The sequence below is a fragment of the Diabrotica virgifera genome, chromosome 6 (genome assembly GCF_917563875.1).
Source record: "Diabrotica virgifera virgifera chromosome 6, PGI_DIABVI_V3a".
NCBI classification, from domain to species: Eukaryota; Metazoa; Arthropoda; class Insecta; order Coleoptera; family Chrysomelidae; genus Diabrotica; species Diabrotica virgifera.
In genome coordinates, this window is record NC_065448.1 from 60,684,870 (window position 1) to 60,712,018 (window position 27,149).

Consider the following 27,149-nt stretch of genomic DNA (forward strand, 5'->3'; position numbering starts at 1 on the left):
TAATAATAGGAGGGTCCCGTTTATATCGTTAAATTATTTCTAGGTGTTCTAACTGTCTAGATGTTCTCGTCGGCACTGGGATTCAATCCCAGACCTTATGTGTGGAATCAGACATCCAACTGCCTGAGCTATTGGACCCATTAATTATCATGAGTCAACACCAAAAAAAAAGAGAAGGAATATGCATATCTGATCAACCTTATTTAAAAATTAAAATAGATAGTGATACCAAGCAATCAAAAAAATGGTTTTTGTATAATAAGCTGAAACTGACTGAAGAAAAAATCATAATTTTTTGATTTAAACTTGCTAGAAAAATATTTTTAATACGCAACTAAGTTTATATAATTCCTAAGAGTATTCTTAGCTTGTGCTAATTTGCACTGTTCCAGTTACAGTACGGAATAAGGTGTGGCGTTAGTCACGCAGATAGGATTAATGCAATAATAATTGCAAGATCCGAGTGTAAGAACCACTGTAAACCTCTACTTTTGGATTTTAATATTCAATCATAGTAACATAAACTCACTTACCAGTTTGCTTTTCAGCTATGTTTAACGTAAACCCTTCCAATGGTATTTGTTCACTTTTTCCTTTACTATTTGCAGCATAAACAATCATTTTTAGAGACTTTCCTGGATCCAGGCCGCTCACGATGAACACAGGAAATTTGGATGAGACATTCGCTAATGACAGCCCGTTCCCAGAATCATAAACTTCTAATATAAAATGTTGTGGAAGACCACCTAAAATAAAAAGAATAAACTTACAAGATTTGAAACCGATGCATTATTCTACAGAAATTTCAGATTGATAGGTCTAACTTATTTAGCCTTCATAAATAACATTAAATTATCTTCTACTAATATATTATTCATAGTTAATTCTGAATAAAGTAAGAATAAAATAGTACAATGCATCCAGGATACCAAATATGATGTTAGTTTTGATTTTTTTTTCCTACGAATCCTTTATAATATCGGACCATCAAAATCAGAGTTGGCTGGGCAATCATTTAAGGGCTAGTTTGTAGTTTAGTGAACACCAATTTTTCCGTTGCAGTGTTGTTTTTATAACTTCATGACAAAATTTTTTTTTTAAATAAAATTCGCTTAGTAGTGTTGATTATTTGGGATTATCATCGTGCATGTTACTATAATCTTAACATAAAGCCTTGATGTCCCTTTGTTTTTGCTACCAGTTACTCATCTGTTGAATTGTTTTGCTAGTAGTTTCATACAGACCATTCTCTTCAGTATTATTTCATTTTACTTTTGCTTCCACCGGGCAGTGGAATTTGTATACGATTATTGTTCTGGTTTTCGTGATATACAGGGTGTAACAAAAATACAGGTCATAAATTAAATCACATATTCTGGGACCAAAAATAGTTCGAATGAACCTAACTTACCTTTAAAGCTAAAAAAAGTTACGGCTCTTTGAAGTTACAAAATGAAAATCAATTGGCAAAAATGGACATGTGGCATTAATATGGCAGGAAAATCTTAAAGAAAAATTATAGTGAAATTTGTGCACCCCATAAAAATTTTATTGACTTTTGTTCCTTTAAACCCCCCCGAAACTTCTGTGTACGTCTCAATTAAATTATTATTGTGGTACCATTAGTTAAACTCAATATTCTTAAAACTTTTTTGCCTCTTAGTATTTTTTCGATAAGGCAGTTTTTATTGAGTTGAGGTTTATTTTTTAATATGTTTACATAAAATTTTTATGGGGGTTTTGTTCTTTTAAACCCCCCAAATGTTTGTGACGTTCCAATATAAAATAAAATAAAAATATAATAAATATAAAATATTGCGGTACCATTAGTTAAATACAGTGTTTTTAAAATATTTTGCCTCTTTGTATTTTTTCGAGAAGGCACCTTTTATCGAGATGTAGCTTCTTTTTTAATATGGTTCAAAATATACCTAAATATATAAATTTTCATATTATTACCAAGTCTCCATAATCTTACTTAACCATATACAAATATGTGGTGGATTTGACAAATATTCAAAATATCTCGATAAAAACTGACTTTTCGAAAAAGTAATAAGAGGCAAAAAAATTTTACAAACACTGTGTTTAACTACTGGTACTATAATAATTATTTAATTGGAACGTACACAAAAGTTTGGGGGGTTTAAAGGAACAAAACCCCCATAAAATTTTTATGGGGTGTCCAAATTTCATTTTATTTTTTTAAGATGCTACTGCCATAAGAATGCCACATGTCCATTTTCAATAAAAAATCTCTAACAGTTTTCGGTATATTGGAAAAAATCGATTTTCATTTTGTAACTTCAAAGGGTTGTAACTTTTTTATGTGCACATTTGTACTAAGGTAAGTTAGGTTCAATCAAACTATTTTTGGTCCCAGAATATGTGATTAAATTTATGACCTGTATTTTTGTTACACCCTGTATATCCTGCTCTACTCATCCTATCCTGTTTTCTAGTTTTTATGAGAACTATAATTTGTTTCCTTTATTATATATTTAGATAAATCTACTCCTGTAAAGGAGGACATACATCTATGTAAAAGGCGGGTAAAAACTTTTTATCTGCTTCGGCATACAATTAGGAGACATTGTTTTCCAAGTTGCTTATCGTACAGTCAGTTAAATCTAAATGATTTGCATTCATCATCATTAGTCCCTTTTAAGTCCACTGCAAGACATAGGCCTCTCGTGTTTGTATCCGGTTTTCTATCCGGAGTTCACGGTAGGCATTAAATATTTCGTCACATTTTGCAGATCATCTTGTCATCGTGTAGATGGTCTTCCTCTCTATTGATTATCTGTTGTTTTTTCTTCAGTCTGTTAAATTGCGTGTCTACCTTTCGTCCTTCTTTTTTTTTGCTAAGTTATTCATAATAGTGGGGGAGCCCAAGCGGGGATTTTTGCAGTTACTCGAGCGTGTCAGATTATTACATGGGGAGAAACCTTGTACCCTGAAAATGTACCTCTACCATATATTGGCTCTTAATTCAGGGGAGTTCGTTAAGGGGGGGCCCTAAAAAAAATCTATCCAGAGAAAAACTCGAAATCGTCACATTAAGATAAGGTAAGTTAAGTACATGAAAAACAGTTTATATTTAAAAAATCGGATGATTTGAGCAGGGCGTAAGGAAAAGGGTGAGTCTCAAAGTTTCACAAGAAAAAAGCGAATTTGTCGCGAAAAGAATAACAGATCGAAAAACTAAAAAATACGTACTCAAAATCATTAAAAAATCTATCGCAAGCAAGCAAGCAATTTGATTCAACCCGACCTGTGGGAGATGTTCACCCTATCGAAATCACCCATACCGATGTTCACCCATATATCAAACTATATCAATATATTAACAATAATATATCAAATAATATATCAAAAAGTATATCAAACTTTGTAATACGTCATTTTAAAGCTTTTTCTATAATCTTGAAGATAATTGTAATAAAAAAACCATAAGTTTCCCTGTTTTCCATTGATTTAAAAAAAAATTAAAAATGCCATTTTTTGACACTTAATTGTTTATAAATAAAAATGGTCGCCAGATCTTACGCAGGAAATAGTTACAATTTGCTCTTATAGGTATTACCTGTCGAAAAAACGTTTCAGTATCCTGGCTGTTCAAGTGTCATGGAAAAAACCTTATTACCCTGGACTAATATTTGTATGAAGTATAACTTGATTATATTTAGGTATATACAAAATGTAATTTTCCAGTAGTTTTCGAACTCACTTTATATTATTAGTTACGATATAATATTAAATTGAAGCCAAGAAGCAAACTGTAACAAAAATTCTATTTGTTCAACTCGATATTAATTTAATTGTGAAGGTATACACTTAGCTCCTATTTCTCGAAACACACTAAAGCTATAATTAAATATAAAAGAAGTCAGAAAAGTGCTGGGCACTTACTTGACGGTGAAGTGTTGAACGGTTTGGAACGAATTGGAAAGCACCTGCAGAGAGTTTATGAGACAGAACATCGGCTAGAGAGGAGCTTTGGAGCTCTTTAGGAAGCTTTATTATAATTGTGTTTGTAAAAAGGTCTAAAGGATGTGTACAACCTCAAATACACATGGAGATTTTACACGCTGGTATTTTCAAGAGAAAATAGTGCAACCAGTAAAGATAGTGATTTAATTTTATTTTCTAAAACTTTTGAAATTGATTAAAAAAACAAAGAGTAGTCTGTACATATAGAGTGCAAATCTATATTATGTTATATAAAAACATGCATATAATCCAATATTTATTTTAATTTATTTATCCGCATCATTTAAATGGTTAGAAACGTAATAATAAGTAAGTGCCTTGTTACCTAGTAAAGTGGACCTTATTATCTTTATAATGAGCAGTATATTATATTCAAGCCACCAGAGTACGGGAGGTAAGTACCGATCCGACAAAGATGACAATTGCTCTTTTTTTTTAATAAAATACCACAATGCCGACAATTTTATTTTTAATAAAACGACTTCTAGATTATCTACGAAGTTTTTAAGCTCAATTTATTAAGCTCAATAACCTCAATGAGGCCATTATTAAATTCGTATTTATTATTTTTCTTCTAAAGCTGTCTTTATTCCGATATATCTAAAAATAAAGCCATATTTTTTAACCGGCAATGTCCTAAAATCGGTTTCACTGTTTAATAGCCCTTTAAAGTTAAATGTAAATAAACAAAGAATTGCATTTATAAAATACCTTGTGAATGTGAACAATTTTATTTAGGTGAAACGTCAAGACCATTAAACGTTAGAATAAGTGAACATCAGTCTTATATTAGAAATAGAGAATTTGATAGATCTCAAATATGTTAACACGCATGGGATAATGAACATAGAGTTCAGTGGAGAGATTCAAGTATAGTCCTGAAAAAATCAGATAATAAAAAGATAAGAATCAAAAAAGCGTCTCTAATTATGCGAAATGAAACCAATTGTGTCGCAAATTCCTCGGTAGAATGCACTAGGATGCCGTTAGCCATACTGAAAGAGGAAGTCAATAGAAAAAAAATACCACGATTAGTAAGTCAATAACATATGGAGTTAGCACAAATTTTATATTTTAGTATTACTTATTTATATCTATGTATTATTAATATTATTTATAATTTAAACGTAATAAAGTCAGAATTTGGTATTAGCTTTTTGAAAGTAAATTAAATGTAAGACCAAATACTTACGATGCGCGATGTCGGGATAGTATCATGAGGTTTTTTCCTGGTTTTCCCTCGTGATTTACTATGGAATCTCTAACGCGAGAATTTTACTGTCATCGTTGCATTTGGTTGTCTTTTTAAAAGACAGATCACATGCTATGCTCTTTTGTGACGGATATTCTTGAGTTGGGATTGATTTCATGTAATTGAATAAACTATCTTTTAGTAAAGTCGTCCCAAAAACGCAACTCATAAATATTGGCGATATCATTTTAAAGTCTTTTACTTTAAAATGTATATTATACGTCTAAATTGCCACTATAAATGAGTTAAATAAATTATTAGAAGATTTTTTTTACTTAGCAACAACATTGTTGTACTGTGTCATCTTTGAAAAATTTAGATAAAAATGAAATTTCTCTAAGATGTTTAAACAATTTAGAAGAGAAGTTATTTTCATGTTTACTTAAAAAAGTTGGGTGACAAACTTTTTAGTTTATAATTTTAATCAACACAGCATTAAAACTTAGTTCATGAAAAAGTTTTCTGGAACATTTCAAGTCAAAATATGCAACACAAAATGTGACTTTATTAACGAGTTGCACTTTCTCAAAAAACGCTTATTTCTCGAGATACCTACTAACCACGATGTGGTGAATGGCTAATTTTGGTATTACTTTATGTAATAGCGCCTCAATTTTATTCAGTTAGTAATTCCTCTGTAGTTGTCTAGGTCTGATTTGTCTTCCTTTTTGATTATAACATTTATCGAAACAGCAGTAGAAGATTAAGTTAATAGAGCAAAAACAGAGCTGCAAGATGCCCGAATGAAACAATATGGAGAAATAAAATACTGTGTGATAAGACACTATGGGACAGCTAGAAGTACATATAGACTACAAAGATGCAAACTGGATAACATCAAGGACTACGTAAGAACAAGGTGCGTAAACCGAAATGACCATATAAGCCGAAAGACAACAAATAGAATCGTAAAGATGCCGAGAGACGGTTTCCTCATAGAAAGACGATTAGTGAGAAGACTAAAAAATGAAAGGAAAGACAATAATTTACTTGTAACGTTACAAACGTAGCATCTTTGATATTTTATTTTTAAATAATTATTTTACTGTATTTTCTTTAATATTTCATCAACAATAATTTTTCTTCTATTTGTTTTACCTGTTTTCTTCGTTAAACACTCGTAGGCGACCTCTTTTATTATCCTCTTTTATCATCCTCTTTTATTATCCTCTTTTATTATCTTCAATTTACTATATCCCTTTTCATCTAAAATCTAAATCATCAACTGAACATACTGAACGTACCCCTTATATTCTGACTCTGTAAGTAATTGTCTTTCAATACGGAACATGCCTGCTACCTCATAGTACTTGGTCGCCTTTTCAAACGTCGCACTGTCATGAAAGTGACACTTCATTCCTACCCGCTGACACAAAATGAAAATGGAAAGGACAGGGAAAAATTATCTATTTAAAGAGATGAGCTCATAATGCCTTATCTATTTCCAGAGTTTAATTCTCTTGGGGTGAGTTGTGTTCTAATTATTTTTTTTTTGTAATTACATTTCTAAAATCTAACGGCTTTTTCTAAAAATTTTTATATCTAACCTCCAGTGTTAAAAGCATGGTTTCTGATATTTTAGTTTTAAATATACTATCTTTTTAATTTACATATAAAATGAACGTTTGGTAATCAAATTTTTATTCTCCTCATCTAAATGTCATTTAATTTATTCTTGTCATTTGCTACTATTTCTGCCGATTAGAATGGCAGACGGCACACGTTGGTTTATCTTCTTGATTGTTGATATGTGTTTTGCTGTTCTAATTTTTGGGATAAGATCACCGTTCTCCCTCCAAGAGTTTCAACAACCCTCAAATCGCCGGCGATAGAACAACGAGGACATGTCATCCATGCTGCACCCACATCACCAACACTGCAACGACCAACATCCGTAGGCCTGGTGGAATACAACACCTACAACCTCAGGGCCCGTTGCAGAACCAGAAGCAGTACCATTCAACATCAAGAAGTTACTGTCAGATACCAAAAGCAATAAGTATAATCAAGAATTGTTAGTTTTTGGTAAGAATTTGAATATATTTGTTAATACAATTCATAAGTCATATTTTTATTATATTTTTATGAACAATAAACATGATTAGTTAAAAATACTGTTTTGTTTGCTTTCACTCCAAACTTTCCTAGTTCATTTCTAAGATTACGACAAGACGAACACATACCTGAGTGACTGAGCTAAGCTAAGGGTGTAGCGATGGCTATCTTGGATAATTGAGGTAATATTTTCGAATGTTATTTCAATTAGCTGGGGTAGTCCATCGCTTATTTTGTTTTATACTGAAGGCAAATTGAAAAAGAAACAGATTCATGTGTACACAAAAAGAATAAAATACTTGTAAAATCTCGTTAACACACTGATAAGAGCGTTAACTTAGTGAGCATAAAAACCTAGAACGGTCGAAATTGGGCCTGGGACATTTTATTAAAAAAAATTCTCATATTTTGTCGGATCGGTTGTTTCCTGACTTACCGCGGTCAACATAACATATAATAAATTGCTCATTGTGAAGATAATGGGGACGACTTTGCTTGGTAACAAGGCACTTATTTTGTTTTAATTTGATGAAACTATTCATTTTTAATGTGCTTTTTATTTTTTGTTTAACTTGACAACAACTGAGAGCATGTATATTAATTATCAATATGTAATATATTTTTCAGATACATGTACGCTAGGGTGGAACGAAAAAAATGATTTTATAATTTCAATGTGTAATAGTGATAGAAAGTTGCCTATCGCCATTGTGAAGCCACAAATAAAATATTTTTCCAAACAAAATATTTTTAGAGGTGCCGCAAAAGGGTTGAAAGTTAGAATTTTTAGTTAAATTTTGCAAATTTTGATGATTTTGGTTTGGTAAAAAATAGCTATTGTAATGTCTTAATTCCTATTTTAAATGATAAATACACACTCTAAAACTACTCTTTCAAGATAATTTGAGTTTTAACTTACAACAATCCATTGTTTATTTTTACTAAAACTGGTAAAGTTTGAACTCGAATTCCACATTTAAAGAAATATTTAATAGGAAATATTTATTTCATTCCTTAATACAATTTAACATTCTGACTAGAGCAGAAGAGCATATTTCAATAGTAGAGGAACCTGGATCAACCTTGCTAGGGTATATAACTTCTGCTTCCGGAACAGGTGAAGCTATAAAAGATAATGGAGCATTTTCGAGAGGACAATTTTTTGAACATTTCCAATATAACAGCTGTCGGATTTGATGGAACTGCCACTAACACCGGCATTAACAATGGTGTAATTGCTTTTATAGAAAAAAACCTAAATAAGCCTCTGAAGTGGCCAATTTGTTTGTTCTATACCAATGAATAATTGCTGCATATATATTGCTAATAATTGCTAATTTGCATCATTTGTTTTGCACATTGGATGGAAAAACTAAAGACCTTAATGAATTTGGAGGGCTTTTAGGCAAAGAACTTGAAATCTGTAACCAGCTTCATGTGGTTAATTTCGTTCCCATACAAAACAACCTCCCTACTCTAGAGATTAAGGATGATCTAAGCACAGATCAAAACTATTTACTTGAAATGTGCAAAGCAATCTCCAGTGGTGTATATCCTTCTGATCTTTCTTTAAAAACCCATGGGAAATTCGCTCATTTACGATGGCTTACGTTGGCCAATCGCCTTCTTCGGTTATATGTTGCAACAGAGAATCCTTCAAATAATCCGACAACTGTAACTATGTATGTGATGAATGTGTATGTTCCAGTCTGATTTCATATCAAACTGAAACGATTTTGTGTAAATGGATCAAAACATCTATGGAGACTCATCAAATTTTCACGTTATCTTTGTGAGGAACATCTCTAAATAATTGATCCAGTAATTCAAAGGAATGGGACAAGAGAAAACATATAAGGGAGCTAGGTCTGCTGCGACTTTTGAAGGCAAGATCGGAACTCATAAATGGTGTAAGGAAGTTTGTTGTCCCGAAGCTTAACTTTAATGCCAATGACTTACATTGATATAGATATAATTAACTGGACGGTAGAATAAAATTACTTAGCCTCCTATGACAAAACATAGAACTGACGAGGACTTAAAAAATATATAAGTGAAGCAAGAGACCCTAGTTGTCAGGTACTGTGTGTGGATTTTCCGTGTTTTCCCAGTGAAAAGAGCCATAAAGCTCGTGACTGTGTCATCTCTTAGTGTCTGTGGTCTTGAAGTAAAAATGGCTTTGTCAGAGCAAAGATTTCTTCCCAAAGATCATGCTCAAGTTTGAGACAAAAAACCATTTTATTTAAGTATCAAGATGAATATTGTAACTAAAGAAATCTTATAGCAATGTGTACATATAGCAATGATAGCAAGGTTAACTGTTATTAGAAACAATATTTGACTAAGAAATGTTAGTTACGTCACCAGGCTAAATATAAAAATATTTGAAATTTTCTGTATTTTTTGTTAAAAACCTATCTTTTCAAAGCTCTTGCGGCACCTCAAGATGTAAACCTAGAACAAAAACATTTTGTAGTTTTATTGTAGACATGATAAAGCAACTTTCGAGTGCTATTAGAAAGTTCCATGAAACAAAAAAATGTTTTTCCTATCCTTTGGTTCCACCCTAATGTACGCCAGTCAATGGGAACAAGAATAGGACATTACCTCCGAATTTTATCCTACTGCATGGATTTTAATGAAATTTTGGGCCTAGCCTCTACTTATCACCTAAATTCAAAGTCTGCCCTAAGCCGATGTGTGCTTTTATCTTGGCGGTGGTTCTGAGGGGTGGAAAATTTTTTGGTTAAAATTATCACGGAATTCGATAGAGAATCTAATTCTAAGCAAAAACTGTTCTATAAGTAATTTTTTTTTGAAAACTCAATACGTTTTGAGTTATTATATATATATATATATATATATATATATATATATATATATATATATATATATATATATATATATAGTCTTTTAAGTCCCTTTTACTTTTCAGTGTCGGGACTAATGTCTATTCACGTGTGCACAAACTTTGACCATTGTTTTCTATCCTGCGCCAGTCTGCTTGCTTCTGCTACGGTTTTCCCTTTCTTTTGGATAATCTTCGCAATGGTTGTATCCCAGTTTTCTGATGGTCTTCCTCTGTTTCTTTTTTCTGAATTCTTGCTTCCCATACTTTCCTTACTGGTATGTTTCTTCTCATTCTTTTCATGTGGCCCCACCAACTCAGCTGTTTTACTTCGATGTATTCTAGGAGTGGTTTAGTTTTGAGCTCTGCTCGTATATCTATATTTCTTAGTCTGTCTCTTTTTGATACTCCTTTTACTCGTCTTAGGTATTTCATTTCCAGTGCCTGGATCTTACTCTTCATACTTCTTGTTAATACCCAAGACTCGCACCCGTATGTAAGTACTGGTCTGTATATCGTGTTGAAGACAGTTATTTTGGTTTTTCTGGATATTTCTTTTTTGTTTAAAAATTTGTTGTTAATTGCGTGGAATATTTTAGACGTTTTGTTAATCCGTTCTTCTATATCTTTGTGTTGTTTTCCGTTGTTTTCCACTGTTACTCCCAGGTATTGAAAGTAGCTTACCTGTTCTATTGTTTCTCCATTGATTTGTATGTTTAATACGGGTTGTTCTTGTGCTACTACCATAATCTTTGTTTTGCGTGTGTTTATTTTCATCCCATGCCTATTTAATACCTCATTCCTTGTTTGTAGATTATTTCTTAGATCTTCCTCTTTATTTGCCATGACAATTACATCATCAGCAAATGCACATTCTGATATTCCTATTCTTTCTAGGTTTCGGTAACCTACATGTAGCTTTTTTAATTGTGGTATACATTCTTTGATTATTTCGTCCATGAAGATGTTAAAGAGTGTAGGGCTCATGACTCCTCCTTGTCTTAAGCCTTCAGATGTTTTAAATTGTTGCGATTTCATATTTTTATGCATTATGTAATTCGTGTTTCTTTTATATAGACTTTTGATGACTTCTATTAGTTTTCTATCAACTACTCTTCTAATTAGACTGTTCCATATTGTTTCTCTTTTCGCTCTGTCGAATGCTTTTTCTAGGTCGATGAAGGCCATGTACGCTTTGGTTTTAGTCAGTAGTGTTTTTTCTGTTATTTGCTTCACTGTGAATATGTGATCTTGCACCCCTCGTCCTTTCCGGAAACCACTCTGGGCTTCTTCTAGTGTCGTTTCTATTATATTCTTCAGCTTTTGTTCTAATACTGTTTCATATACTTTCAGTGCTGTACATAATAGTGTAATTCCTCTATCATTGTTACATTCTTTGATATCTCTTTTCTTATATATGGGCAGTATTACTCCCATCTCCCAGTCCGACGGTATTTCTTCTTTCTTCCATGCCTCATTGCATATTTCTCTGAGCAATTTCCTACCTTCCAGTCCCATATACTTCAGCATTTCTGGTGTTATTCTATCATGTCCAGGAGATTTCCCATTTTTAAGTTTCTTTATTGCTGTTTCTATTTCTTCGTTTGTTATTTCATCGGTGTTTTCTTCCTGTTCTGTTCTTTCTTCATTTTCTTCGTTGTTTTCTTCTCTGTTTACTTCATTACTAGTTAGTAGGTCTTAAAAGTGTTGCTTCCATCGTTCCATTATTTCTTGATCGTCTGTTATTATTGTTCTATCTGTGTTTTTTATTCTTGTATCTCTTTTTGTATCTTTTTGTATCTGTTTTGAGTTATTCGTGGTTGAAAATTGGCCATTTTCATTGAAACATAATAGCTTTTCGAACGGTTTTTTGCGAATACCTTAAAAACTATACATCTAACTAAAAAACTATATTCAACATTTTTGTAAGTTATAAAAAAACAAAGAGACACTTGCCTCCATAACTCTTCTAGTTATAATACAAAAACAGATATGGTAGGGAAAATAGTTTGCTTTTTGGTACATTCTCAAATTGGTGTATTCAACTTGAAATAACAGAGAGACGGTCGATTTTAGGTGTATAACCTTTTGTAGTGCTTGAACATACCTTTATAATGAGCTATATTAAAGGTCCATTACATTAAAAGTAAGGGAGATAATATGCTGCAAACAACTACCAAAATGTAAATGCATCGTTTTCCTTCTACAATACCTGCCTATAGCGTTATTTCTATGTTCAGAAAGTTAGACGGGTTTAAAATGAATGGTTTTTGAAAAAAAAGATCAAATTATAGATGTCAATGGGAGCAAGAATAGGATATTACCTCCTAATTCTGTCTACTGCATGGATTTTAATAAAATCTTGGGCATACCCTCTACTTATCTCCTTATTCAAAGTCTACCCTATGCCGATGTGTGCTTTTATCTTGGGGGTGGTTCCCACCCCATTTTGGGGGTGGAAAATTTTTGGTTATAATTACCACGGAACTCGCTAGGGAACCTGATTCTAAGCAAAAACTGTCCTATAATTTTTTTTTTGAAAACTCAATACTTTTTGAGATATTCGTGGTTGAAAATTGGCCATTTTCATTGAAAGATAATGCTTACTCGAACGGTTTTTTGCGAATACCTTAAAAACTATGCATCTAACTAAAAAACTATATTAAACATTTTTGTAGGTTATAAAAAAACAAAGAGACACTTGCCTTCATAAGTCTTCTAGTTATAATACAAAATAGATATGGTAGGTGAAAATAGTTTGTTTTTCGGTACATTCTCAAATTGGTGTATTCAACTTGAAATAACAGAGAAACGGTCGATTTTAGGTGTATAATGCTACTAATACCTTTTGTAGTGCCTGAAAATACCTTTAAAGTGAGCTTCATTAAAGGTCCATTACATTAAAAATAAGCAAGATATGCTGCAAACAAAATTGATAACTAATGTATTTTAAGAAAAAGATGACAAGTAATTTTAACCCCCATCCACCAAAATATAAATGCATCGTTTTCTTTCCACAATACCTTTTATTACAGTGTTATTTCTGTGTTCAAAAAGTTGGATGGGTTTAAAATGAATGGTTTTTGAAAAAAAAAAGATCAAATTATAGAGCGAATTTTTAAATTTTCTTAAAACTTTTGTTTTCCATGTAACTTGAAAATTGTAAGAGATACAGTAATAAAAAGTTAAAAGGAAATTTTTATCTGAAAAAGTCCTACATTTTTGTGTGGGATCTTTTTTCGCATCTCTTATCTTTTTCGAGTTACATGGAGGAAAAGAAGATAATAAAAGGTATTGTAGAAGAAAAACGATGTATTTAAATTCTGATGGATGATGGGTTAAGTATACTTCTCATTTCTTCTTAAAATACATTAGTCATCAACTTTTTTTGCAGCATATCTCGCTTAGTTTGAATATAACCGACATTTAGTATTGCTCATTTTAAAGGCCTTTTTAAGGACTACAAAAGTTTAGGTATCATTTTACACCTAAAATCGACAGTATCTCTGTTATTTCAGGTTGAATACACCGATGTGAGCATGCAGCAAAAAAGCAAACTCTTCTTACCTAGCATATCTATCTTTGTACTTTAACTAGAAGATTTATGAAGGAACGAATCTCTTTGTTTTTTATAACCTACAGAAATATTTTATATAGTTTTTTCGTTAGATGCACAGCTTTTAAGGTATTCGCAAAAATCCGTCCGAAAAGGTGTAATTTTTTAATGAAAATGGGCAATTTTCAACCACGAATAACTCAAAAAGTATTAAGTTTTCAAAAAATAATTATAGAACAGTTTCCGCTTAAAATTAGGTTCTTTAGCCTCTTCCGTGGCTATTTTAACCACAACATTTTTCACCCCCGAGAAGGGGTGTGGACCACCCCAAGGTAAAAGCGCACATCGGCCTAGGGTAGACTTTGTTTCTTGAGCTATTCCCTACTTACTGTAAAAATATCAAGTAAATCGAATTAGTAGGATGGAATTCGGAGCCAAATACCTTCATTAACTGCCCTAATATATCGTTCTAAAATTTTGGTGAAAAATTATATTTTAAATAAATATTACTTTTTTGTTGTTTGATAAACGTATTATATAGGAAAATTGTATTTTTCAATACATTGCAAATGTTGATAAAGGCAATTAAAATTTCTTCAGATATTTGGTTAATACTGAAAATATAAATATAGCCTCACATAAACCAAAACGTTTGCATAATTAAGTTATTCAAACTTGCTTTTCATTTTTAGTTCGGTTTTTTTATATCAGAAAATATAATACTTCATAATAATTTTCACTTACCGTCAAACCCTTCAGTGCACTCCACCTCTAGCGACTCATTTGTCATATTAACTATAGTGCAATTATAGGGCGGATCAGGTTTCCCAGCAGGAATAATATGAAATATACATGGCTCCTGCTGTTTTCCTGCCAAATTGTTCGCCCAACACATTACAGTGCCGTAGTCCATTTCGTTCATGGGAGTATACGTCAACGTCGAGATGAATCTATGCAGACCTGTCTTATATCGCGTTGCGGGGACATCCGAGGATTCTGCTGAGTTGTTGAAGAGCCATTTAAAGTTATCTGGAGGGGGATAGGACTCTACTTCGCAAAGAACTTTAACCTTTTCTGTTTTGGCCACGCCATAAATTCGTTTTTGTTCTGAACGGCATATTGGTTTATCTAAAAAAGTAAAATTGCCATATAGACTATCAAATAGACATAATTTATTATCTAATAAAGTAATGTCCAATTCTAAAGAACACTTTTCAATTTTAATTAACCCTGCTGTCCCGTTCGAGTCAACTACACAAATGTACTGTTCGGGTCAATATGACCCAACTATGGTTTACGCTCCTTAATCGAAATAAAATAAGCTAATGGTGATAAATAAAACTTTATTAACAAGAAATTATGGTTAATTAAACAAAAATTATGTTGTTAATGTAAATTAAACCTTATTAAAAAAAACAAAAGGCATTTTTTCTTTCAAAAAATCCTAGTAACAAATATCTACAAAAATTTAATTCAGTTTACAACTGGGACAGTAATAAAAAGAATGGATTTTACAAATATGTTTGTGATATAATACAACATAACAATTAGTCTTGTTATCGTTTTTACGGCAAGTTTACAGCGTGTTCGTTTAGCAGGCGGAGTTAGATTTAATAGACGGTTCACTAGCATTTCCATCTTGTCTACTTGTTCCTGCTCGTGTCCTTTTTACCAGTTCGTAAGAGCCTTTAATTATCGGTATATTTTTTCTGGAAATGATGACTGGATTCATTAGTTTTTTCCCAATTCATCAAGAAAAATTCGCCGTTTTCCCAATTGATTGGTATTCCATTGGATATTTATTGATGCCCATAACACGAACGCGTTGTAGGCAGAAATGTCCAGTAGATTATAAAAAACAATCATTGGCCAGCGATTTATCTCTTCTCACATGTATACGTGCCAACAAGCTAATTATAGAGTATCCACTGCTCCCTTATTTGAATTGTAATCTAAAATAATTTGGGGCTTTTTCATTTGATGAAAGTGATGCATGATGCATCGATTCATGATGCAAAGTACTCATAAGAACAACATTTTTATTATTTTTGGGAATATTGTCAAATCTTGCATGAAGCAAAAAGGTCGAGCTATGAACTTCTTTATTCGCGATTTTTGCTGAAAGCTCCCGTTTATTTTACTTATAATCCCCGGTATTGTATCTACATATTTTGTTTTAGGAGAAATTGTCCTAAATTTTACAATGTAAAAAAGTTATACACGTAATATTGTGGCATTCCAGATCACTACTCAAGTCACACATCACACGCATTTCTGTATAGATCTGCAATTTTAGAGCATAAGAAGTTTTAATGTTCATAATTACATAAACCCCAAAGTTATGTGCCATATTTCGCTGGCTTGCTGAAATGTACCATTTGAAGGGAGAGCGGCCTGTAAAGGCATTTAGTTGCTTATCGACGGTAACATTTTCATCAGGGTTAAAATTTCTTTTTACATTTTCTACCCATGTTTCATAAATTTCACGTATTGCCGCAAGTTTATTAAAACGTCTTCTATCCTGTCTAGTAGTTTTGTTATCAAAACGTATTACTTGCAAACTTTTTGTAAATATATCAAGCGACATTGTTGATCGAAATATAGTACGACCCGTTTCTTTATTCCATAAACTTTTAGTTGATTCACCATGCGACTTATAAACTCGAGCTAAAAATAAAAGACCAATGTATGCTTGGAAACCAACTTTATTCATGTCTTTCCAGTTGGTTCCAAATACATGCTGTCCGTCCATGTTGGTCATATTTATAATTTGGTTTGCAACATCGTCCAGCTATACTACTACAGTTTATTTTACAAGTTTTAGCTTGCAGAAACCTGTGTTTATTTACAGACGTATCCGGCTGACAAACACACAGGTACTGCTAATATAGAATACTGCCACCTAAACACACATACACAGGTAATTTTTAACGGTTTAAATACGCGGGTCACATTGACCCGAACGTACCCTAGGTAACAATTTCATTTTTATCAAAAAAATCAGGAAGTTGAATGTTTATCTCACATGCAATTGAAAGACTTCATATTAGGTAATAAAGTCACGAAACACCAAATCGTTCCGCCGCGTAATAATTTGTAAAATAAGAAATAAATTATTTTTTGGGTCAAATAGACCCGAACAGGACAGCAGGGTTAAAACCTGTCGGGACTACTAGGGAATGGATAAAACCTCAATATGATTTTCCATCTTTGTTAATACAAAATAATTCAGCAAATAATTATTAACAGTAGTAGGCAACGCTATATTATTTCGACAATTCGATGAAATAAAATTATTTTGACATGATATTCGAAAGTCAAATCGGTAGACAATAACAGTCGTTTTGAATCATCGTCATGGAAACCAAGATCGTCCTCATGCTAACTAATTATATTGAAAGTTTGGTTTTGACAACCTTGTCAAAGAATTAATTTGTGTATGTATTTTCATATTAATTAAAATAATTTTGGTAATTTTTTAAAGACTCTTAGAAAAAATATTGTTCCTAACTCTTGCAGAAAGTCTCTTTTCCGCACTTGACTGCTTGCCGAACTCCCGCTTCGCGTCGTTCGGCAAACTGAAGTCGCGTGCGCAAAAGAATGACTTTCTGCACTTGTTAGGAAAATAACTATTTTAACACGCAATATTTTTTCTACAAACGTAATTACAGAACAATATCTACAAAAACTTTTACTTGAACTTAACTGACATTCCAATTTTATATCTTTTTGACATTACATCAAAATTGCATATACGGTCAATACGAACTGCAGTGCCTTAAATTTTTTTTAAAGCACTAGGGCCTTAAATAACATTTTTAACGCTCGTATGGAGTGCTAAAAATTGGATTTCAACACGGTTGTAGAAAAAAAAACTTTTATTTAAATTTCCAAAACAAACAGTTTTCTAGTTTTATGTTTTTTTCTACAGCCGTGTTAAAAATACAATTTTTAGCACTCCATACGGGCGTTAAAAATGCTACTTTAAGGCACTAGTGCTTTAAAATATTTTTAAGGCACTGCAGTTCGTATTGACCGTATAGGCAATTTTGACGTAATGTGCTTGCTTGCTTGTATTCAAGAAACTAGGTGGAAAGGACAAAGGGCGAAAGAACTAGGTGAAGGATACAAATTGTGGTATGTAGGGAGTAGTAACACTAGAAATGGAGTTGGTATAATTGATGATAGTGAAATGAAAGATAACGTAGTAGAAGTTGTAAGAACGAGTGATAGAATGATGTCAGTGAAATTTGTAATTGATAAAGAGGTATTGAATGTTGTGTGTGTGTATGCTCCCCAAACAGGTCTGGGTGAGAATGAAAGAAGAGCTTTCTATGATCAATTAGGAGACGTACTGAGTGATATTCCAGCAGAGGAGAAAGTTATAATAGGAGGTGATTTCAATGCACATGTGGGCCAAACCAAGACAGGATATGAAACAATACATGGGGGATTAGGCTTTGGAACTAGAAATGAAGCTGGAGATGACATGCTTGAATTAGCAACAGCATTGGATATGGCGATTGTTAACACATTCTTTAAAAAGAGAGAAACTCAACTTATTACCTACAAAAGTGGACAACATCAATCCCAAATAGACTACTTCATGATAAGGAAAGAAGACATACGTGAATGTAAGGACTGCAAGGTAATAGTGAGTGAGACAGTAAGCCAACAACATAAGCTGCTTCTTCTGGACATCGAAGTAAAAAGCGAAACTAAACAAAAATATCGGAGAGGACCACAAAAAATCAAGTGGTGGCTGCTGAAAGATGAGAAAGAAGGTCTATTCAGGAGAAGAATAGTAGAAAAAATATGTTGGAACATGAAAGGAAGCCCTAATACAATTTGGAGAAAAATGGCCAGTAGTATTAGAGAGACTGCTATTGAAATACTTGGGAAAACGTCAGGAAAAAAGTTTGAGGATAAAGAGACTTGGTGGTGGTCAAACGAAGTACAAGGAAAAATAAAAGAGAAGAGAATATTATATAAAAAGTGGCAAGAAACTAGATCCGACATAGATCTTCAAAACTATATGGTGGCGAAAAAGGAAGCGAAAGTAGCAGTAGCAAAAGCCAAAGCAGAAGCGTATTCAAACCTATACGATCAACTTGATACCAGGGAAGGCGAAACGAAGATATATAAAATAGCCAAACAGAGAGCAAAGAAAGCAAAAGATTTTAATCAGATTAGATGTATCCGAGATGAAAATAATAAAATACTAGTTCACGAAAGGGAAGTCAAAAAGAGATGGAGAAAGTACTTTGACAGCTTATTAAATGAAGAATTTGACAGACAGCCTGTAGAGTCAACGGAGACAGTAGCAGCAATGGTCACCAAAATAACCAACGAGGAAGTGGCTCAAGCGCTTCAAAAAATAAAGAAAGGAAAAGCGGTAGGACCAGATGATATTCCTGGGGAAGTATGGAGAGCATTGGAAGAGACAGGAACAAGGTGGCTAGCAGGTCTATTTAATAGAATTATGGAAGTCGGACAAATGCCAGACGAATGGAGAAGCAGTATACTGGTACCTGTTTACAAAAACAAGGGAGATATACAACAATGTACAAACTACAGGGCTATAAAACTGCTTAGCCACACCATGAAAATATGGGAAAGAGTAATTGACAGACGGATACGTGAAGAGACCGAAATATCCGAGAATCAATTTGGCTTTATGCAGGGTAGATCAACAACAGATGCAATTTTCATTATAAGGCAATTGATGGAAAAATACAGGAGTAAAGAAACAAACGCTCATATGGTATTCATTGACCTTGAGAAAGCATATGATAGAGTTCCTCGAGAGATTCTGTGGTGGGCACTCAATAAGAAAGGAGTCCCTGGTGAATATGTAAAGATTGTGAGGGATATGTATGAGGGAGTAACGACTAGTGTTAGGACAGGTGTGGGAGAGACTGATAAATTTCATGTGAAAGTAGGATTGCACCAAGGTTCTGTGCTTAGTCCGTATTTATTCTCATTAGTTGTGGACCAGATAACAACGAAACTACAGGGTAATATTCCATGGTGCTTAATGTATGCTGATGATGTCGTGTTAGTAGGAAATAGTGAAAGAGACCTAGAACAAAAACTGGAACAGTGGAGACAAGCTCTGGAGGAAAAAGGTTTATAACTTAGTAGGACAAAAACAGAGTATTTGGAATGTTCATTTAAAGATGGAGCTACTACAAATAAAATGGTATCTTTGGATGGTGAAATGATTGTGAAAAGCAATAGTTTTAAGTACCTAGGATCGGTATTACAGAGTAATGGAGAAATAGATGGAGATGCATGCAGTAGAATTAGGGCTGGATGGATGAAATGGAAAGAAGCGAGTGGTGTGTTGTGTGACAGAAAAATTCCAATGAAGCTGAAGGGAAAATTCTATAAAACAGCCATAAGACCGGCTATGATGTACGGAACTGAATGTTGGGCAGTGAAAAAGAAAGAGGAACAACGAATACATGTGGCGGAAATGAGAATGCTTAGATGGATGAGTGGAGTGACAAAGAAGGATAAAATTAGAAATGAGTATATTAGGGGAAGTCTAGGTGTGGCACCAATTGATGCCAAAATGAGAGAGCATAGGTTAAGATGGTTTGGTCATGTTCAACGTCGAGACGTTAATCACCCAATACGAAGAATAGCTGAAGTGCAGATTCCTGGAAGGAGTAGGAGAGGAAGACCAAAGAAGACCTGGGGGGAGGCGATAAGGCAGGACATGTTGGTAAAGGGGATTAACATTGATATGACCCAAGACAGAATTGTGTGGAGAAATGCAATTAGGGAAGCCGACCCCGCATAGGGATAAGGCAAAGAGAATGATGATGTCAAAAAAATATAAAAATGTCAGTCAAGTTCAAGTAAAAGTTTTTGTAGATATTGTCCTGTAATTACGTTTGTAGAAAAAATATTGTATGATATGCGTGTTAAAAAGTACATATTTAAGGCACTCATGTGAATTGCAGAACTCGCTTCGCTCATTTTGCAAACTTTCACATGCGTGCCTTAAGAGGATCGGTACGTATTTTCGGCTGCAATGCTATTCAAATGGGGATTCATTTATTTCGAATCCTGAGAAAACTAATAAGTATTTTTGAAAAATTTAAACGCAGAATGAAAGATTACGTTATTAGCGAGGGCCGAAAGTCCCTGAGAACTTCTATAATGTTTATTTTAATAAGTTAAAGGGGTGAAAAACTAAGAGAAAATTTAGTGTGATTTTTAATTTCAAATATCTCATTCAAAATAAACTTTTTATTTATTCTAAGGGACTTTCGACCCTCGGTAATAATTTATTCTTTCATTCTGCGTTTAAATTTTTCAAAAATATTTATTGGTTTTTTCAGGATTCCAAAAAAAATGAACATAATGCCGTGGTAATATTTTCCAAATCTATCTTTGTCTTACAACGCACTCAGCCGAATATAATATTGTCAGCATATTATTGTCAGTCAGACACTGACAATCAGTGACAATTTTAAATATTTGACATTGCATCGGGAATATTTTGAGTTATTGATGAAATATTATTTATATAGTGTATTTGATAAATAATGATTTAAGACGTGAACTTGATAAAAAGTTATGTATTGTGTATTATTTGTGGAAGATCCAAGCAGAGAATACATCAGGATAATAAATTCTGTAATCCAAGTATTTTGTTGTTAAAGATGTTCAAAATTGTAAGCGTTCCATAACAATATATTATTAAAAAATCACTTTAACACTTTTCCTCTTTTCTCGATTGAGTATTAGTTTTTGTTGTACAAATAAATTATTACAATCACTGAATACATAGTTAGTGAAAAAATTATCACATTTATTAACTGAATTAATAATTTGCAATTATAAAAATAACAGTTATCCAAGAACATTCAAAAGCCATCTCTTTAATGATGACATTTTCAAGTAGAATGACATTCTAGTAATGTTAACATATCCATACCAGTGTAAATTTTACTACACGTAATTTGCTGTGTAAAGACAGAAAAAGTAGGGATTCACGTAAAATATTTGCAAATTATGTACCCATAGCCTTAAACGTGTACTTTTAATACTTAGAGGCAGGTTGACATTACTAGTGAATAAAGAACGTGGCTCACGCTTACGTATTTTGCCCGTGCTATTGTTAGATATTGTATTATCTATTTTCAAACTCGAGCAGTACATTTGTATTTATGCAATGCATAGATACAAATGTACTGCTGGAGTTTGAAAATAGATAATAAAATATCTAACAATAGCACGAGCAAAATACGTAAGCGTGAGCCACTTTCGTTATTCACTAGTAATGTCAACCCGCCTTATATCATAAATAACTATTACAAAACTTTTCAAACGTTAGTGTGACATGGTAGTCATTAATTTCTTTGTCGAAAAAGTCAAAATGGTACTACCGATATTCAAACTCAAAAATTATTTCTAAACATAATTTTTTTAGCAATATTGTGGGATTGACGGTAAATTTCACAATCGTTTAACCATAAAATCAAGCTATAAGCGTTCCTGTGAATTTCAAATTCATAAAACATAGAATTCAATTATCAATAGTAGATTGAAGAAGAGCAGAAGAGTTGAGACTTCTGAGCTTCACCGATGAGGCATAAGGATGCTGAAATAGCTATATGGAGATGGTGGTCCAACTGTGAATCAAATATAAACAAAACCTGCCTTGATCTTTTTTATCTTTATCAATAGTAATACTACTAGTGATTCAATTTTCGCGATAAGTCTGTCGATTTACCTCTAAACGAAACTGAGTCAAATAACATCTAAATATTAGTTTATTGCATGTATTATAATTACTTTAAGGCCGTATTAACATATCTAAATTAACACGCGTGCGGAAAAGTAAAAACCGCGTGCGGAAAAGTAACACGCGTGCGGAAAAGTGAAACTTTCTAAATTAAAATGCGTGCGCTAACGTAGACATTTTTGCACGCTCGTAGAAAAAGTACATTTTTAAGGCACTCATGTGAATTGCAGAACTCGCTTTCACTCATTCTGCAAACTTTCACATGCGTGCCTTAAACGTGTACTTTTAACACTTATATCACAAATAACTATTACCACAACTGAAAAAATCTGGTTCAAAGGTAGGAATATAATGTGTTTCATCGACATCGAGAAACCTTTGAATGTGCTACCTACGACAAATTAATAGGTTTCTTGCAACAGATGGAAATTGATGACCAAGATCTACGTATTATCAAAAAATTTATATTGACATCAATGTGTCTTCTTCTTCAGGTGCCGTGTCCGTATTCAGATGTTGGCCGTCATCATGTTTACAAATTCCTGAAACTTCTCTCCGTCGGCTGCTCGTAAAATAATTCTTCTACCGTGGAATTACACCATTGTCTAATATTACGCAACCATGAAAGTTTCATTCGACCAATCCATCTCTTTCCCTCCACTTCTCCTTGTTTTACAAGGCGAAGTAGATGATATTTAGGCCCTCTAATTATATGGCCGAAGTGTTCTGTTTTTCTCCTCTTTATGATGTTTATGAGCAGACGTTCTGAATTCATCATTTGGAGAACATTTTCATTGGAAGTGTGCGAAACCCACGATATCTTTAGGATTCGTCCATAGCACCACAAATCGAATGCTTCTAATTTATTTAGCACTGTTGTTTTTAACTTCCATGTCTCACAGCCATACAATAATATAGACCACACGTAACATTTTAGGACCTTCTTGCGAATTTTCTTCGAGAGGCTTCGGTTACATAAAACTGGTTTCCAGGTCATAAAAGCATCACGTGATATTTCAATCCTGGTTATTATCTCTTCATCACAATTGCAATTTACATTTAACCAACTGCCAAGGTACTTAAAATGGTTTACCCGTTCTATCTCCTCTCTATCAAGAGAAAGCACGCCTTGATCTACATTTATCTTTCCAACTGCCATCCACTTTGTCTTTGAAGTATTGATTTTTAGGCCTCTCCGATAACATGTTTCACTGTGTAAACATACGAATTGGTCAGACCAGGACAGAAGCAGTGAAGATATGACGAGAAGTGGGGCAAGTATGGATTTTATGCCTCTATTTAACATCGACTTTAAGGTTCTCTTCAAAGAAATATTAAATGAAGATAAAGGCATTTAGCTCAACGGAATTAATGTCAATAATCTCAGATACGCAGACGACTTGAAGCTCATTGCTTCAATTGAAAAAGAATTGCAACGAATTACAAATAGGTTTCAATATGATGAATATTACAGCTTAAACCTTAATACTTCTAAGAAAAAACTTATGGTTGTCACCAAAATTACAACTACAACTTAAATTTTCATCAGGGTGCATGGAATAACGATAGAAAGAGTTTAAAATATCACCTATTTGATTTAGGCGCAAACAATAATTATAGCTGGTACATAAACAATGAAATTAGAATAGCAATTGAAACATCCAGAGTTGCTTTTTATTAAATAAAACTTTGATTAAAAGGTAAACCTTTAATCTGAAAATGATATTAATACCCTGCTATAATAAAATCTTCACATGGCAATTTGGTATGGAGAGCTGGATAGATAGAGAAAATTGCTTACAATGCGATGTAACCGTCTCTTTTATATGGTTGTCTTATTATACTGGAATTATTGGTAATATAACAGCAGAGAATTTTCCGAAAGAAGCTACCAACCATAGCACTGGAATATCCCTAATTCATCTAGCTAACTATCTCCAAGTAGATTTTAAAAGTCACTGGAAAATACAGAATCCAATGGACTGGACACTTCTATAGAATGAATGACAACAGACAAGTTAAAATGATACGGGAAGCGAGGCCGATCGGAAAAAAACAAGAGAGGCCGACCAAAGAAAACCTGAAATACAAGTGTGATGGAAATATTAAAGAATAGAGGAAAACCGTGACAGGAAGCCAAATAATTAGCTAGGGAGAGAAAAAAGTGGCATAAATTCGCTGATAATAACGAGTAAAAAAGACACCTCGACATCTTCCGGTATAAGAGGAACATCGATTATATATGTATGTAAGACAAAAGTTTAAGTACATATTACTTTTATCGTATTTAATACTAAAAGTATTTTTTCTACAAACGTGTTAAAAATGCAACTTATAGCACTCCATAAAAGAATTAAAAATGTTACTTTAAAGCACTAGTGCTTTAAAATTTTTAAGGCACTGCAGTTAAAATTGAAATATCAAATTTTGAAAACAAACGTCAAAATATTTTTCATATTTCATTTACTAACAATAATATTAACAGTACAACTTGCGCAATTTGAAAAAGGTTTTTTAGAAGGTTTTTTAAAATTTAATTTAAACTGTTTTATTGCATTTTTAACACGTTTGTAGGAAAAACTATTAAAATTTTTTAGAATATACAACAATAAAAGTAGATGTTATTCAATAGTTTATAGTTGTTATGATTTACGTATTGACAGTATAGGCAGTTTTGATGTAATGTCAAGAAAAATATAAAAATGGAATGTCAGTAAAATGTTCAAGTAAAAGTTTTTGTAGGTATTATCCTGTAATTGAGAATGAATAAATTATAATTTTTGACATATAAGACGTTTGTAGAAAAAATATTGTAGGATATACGTGTTAATATTACATTTTAAAGGCACTCATGTGAATGACCTAACCTAAACCTTCACATGCGTGTTTTAAAATTGTATTTTAACACTTATATCATACATAACTATTAACGAATAAGTATTTTATTTTTATTACTTATTATCCCAATTAGTGTCTTTTACATTACAACAGTTACTTTAAAAATAAATTCTCTGAATCATCTTTATATAACAAAGCCAGCTTTAGACTTAAAATTGGCTGTAAAATACCAGCAGTTGTTTGATGTAAATAACAGAACTGCATTGGCTACATTTTAGTGCAATTATTTCGCATGAGTAATTTGGAAGGTAAAAGAATCTTTTGCACTCCAAGTTATTTCCAACATACCAAAGAAAGTTAAACAGCTATCAGCTACATTTGATACATTTAGTTACTTTGCTTTAGATTTTATATTTTAAAAGCACATGATCGTGAAATATAGGTAAATACTCTTGTATCCTCATTTAAATGAAAAATAATTTTTATTATAAAATATGCCAAAAACGAAGGTTTTCAAAAATTAAAGCAAATTATTTGAGTATTGGCGGAAAATAATAACAGGACTTAAAAATGACCCCGGATATGATTTAAAAATTTAAATACATGGTTATTGCTTATTTTTTTCCAAAGTTAAACTTGATCTGACCTCACCTGATTATATCGTGGAACTATTTTTTCAGAACCTGCTAAATTTTTTAGATGACCTGCCTCATAAAAGCAGAAAAATTCTATGTGTGAACTTCAACATTAATAATTATGCTGCTGCTTGTGCTACCCAAGTGTCCTTGGCCAACATACTTGAATCGTATGGTCTCTCAATGCACGTTAATTCTCCTACAAGGATTACAAAAACTACATCTATCATAATCGACTATATTGTCTCACCTTTCGCACCCCTTGATGTCTGAGCTCTACAGTTATTATTGCGGGACTATCTGATCACGAGGCAGTGTGTACGAATTTTAACATCTTCAGCAAACCCTTCTAGAAACCCCGACGTTTAGGTAGGATTTTTCCGCTTAGAGTTTATGTAAATTCCAAAATTTATGCTTAAGTACTGAGTGGACTTCAATTTCAGAGTTTTTCTAGATAAGCTTCTCTGTATCTTCAATAAGGCACTTCCTTTAATTACAATTAAGCCAAAAAATCGCAAACCCTGGGCTACGAAAGGTATTCGCACATCAGCCAAGAATATGCGTTCACTACTATACATCAAGTAATTTACTACCAACGTTTCTGTCACTGAATATATCACGAAGTACAGGGCAGCGTATCTAAAACTTATCAAATCAGCTAAAAAAGCCTTATTTCAAGATCGTCTAGAAAGCTCTAAATGTGTTGCAAAGGAAACTTGGTCCATAATAAAAGATCTTCGAAAGAAAACTCAAACAGCTCAATCATTTTCCCTTCCAAACCCTGAAAGTCTAGGCAAATACTTCGTTATTGTGAGTAAAAATATAACATCAACTATTTTGCCACAACAAGATCCCATTTCCTATCTACCTAATTCAGGAGTGGTCTCGAATTCATTCTTTGTAAGACCAGTCGATAACTCTGAACTAATCCAAACAATCAATAGCAATAGTATCAAAAGCAAATCGTGCTCTAGTACATCTATAAAAGTTTTCTCAAATCTCACAAAAAATGTGTTAAATCTCACTAATTAATGATTCCTTTGAAAAAGGTAAATTTCCAGAGTGCCTACAGACAGCCATTATTATTCCTTTTCATAAGGGTGGTGAAAAATCTAATGATTGCAACTATAAACATATTGCCTTCTAAAGGTACTCTCCAAAATTATTGAGAAACTCATAAAAACTCGACTTATGTCTTTTCTCGTTGATAA

The 27,149-nt window shown here is 32.8% G+C and overlaps 1 protein-coding gene across 1 annotated transcript in view; it reads right to left on the minus strand.

The window, feature by feature from the left end:
• The window catches only part of LOC114330063 (nephrin-like), a 197,134-nt gene that overhangs the window by 115,710 nt on the left and 54,275 nt on the right, over positions 1-27,149 (minus strand). Inside the window, exons 3-4 of the mRNA XM_050652916.1 lie at positions 14,449-14,832; positions 534-746 (exon numbers count right to left, since the gene is read on the minus strand). Of these exons, the coding sequence (XP_050508873.1) occupies positions 534-746; positions 14,449-14,832 (597 nt within the window). The remainder of the gene's footprint in view (positions 1-533; positions 747-14,448; positions 14,833-27,149) is intronic.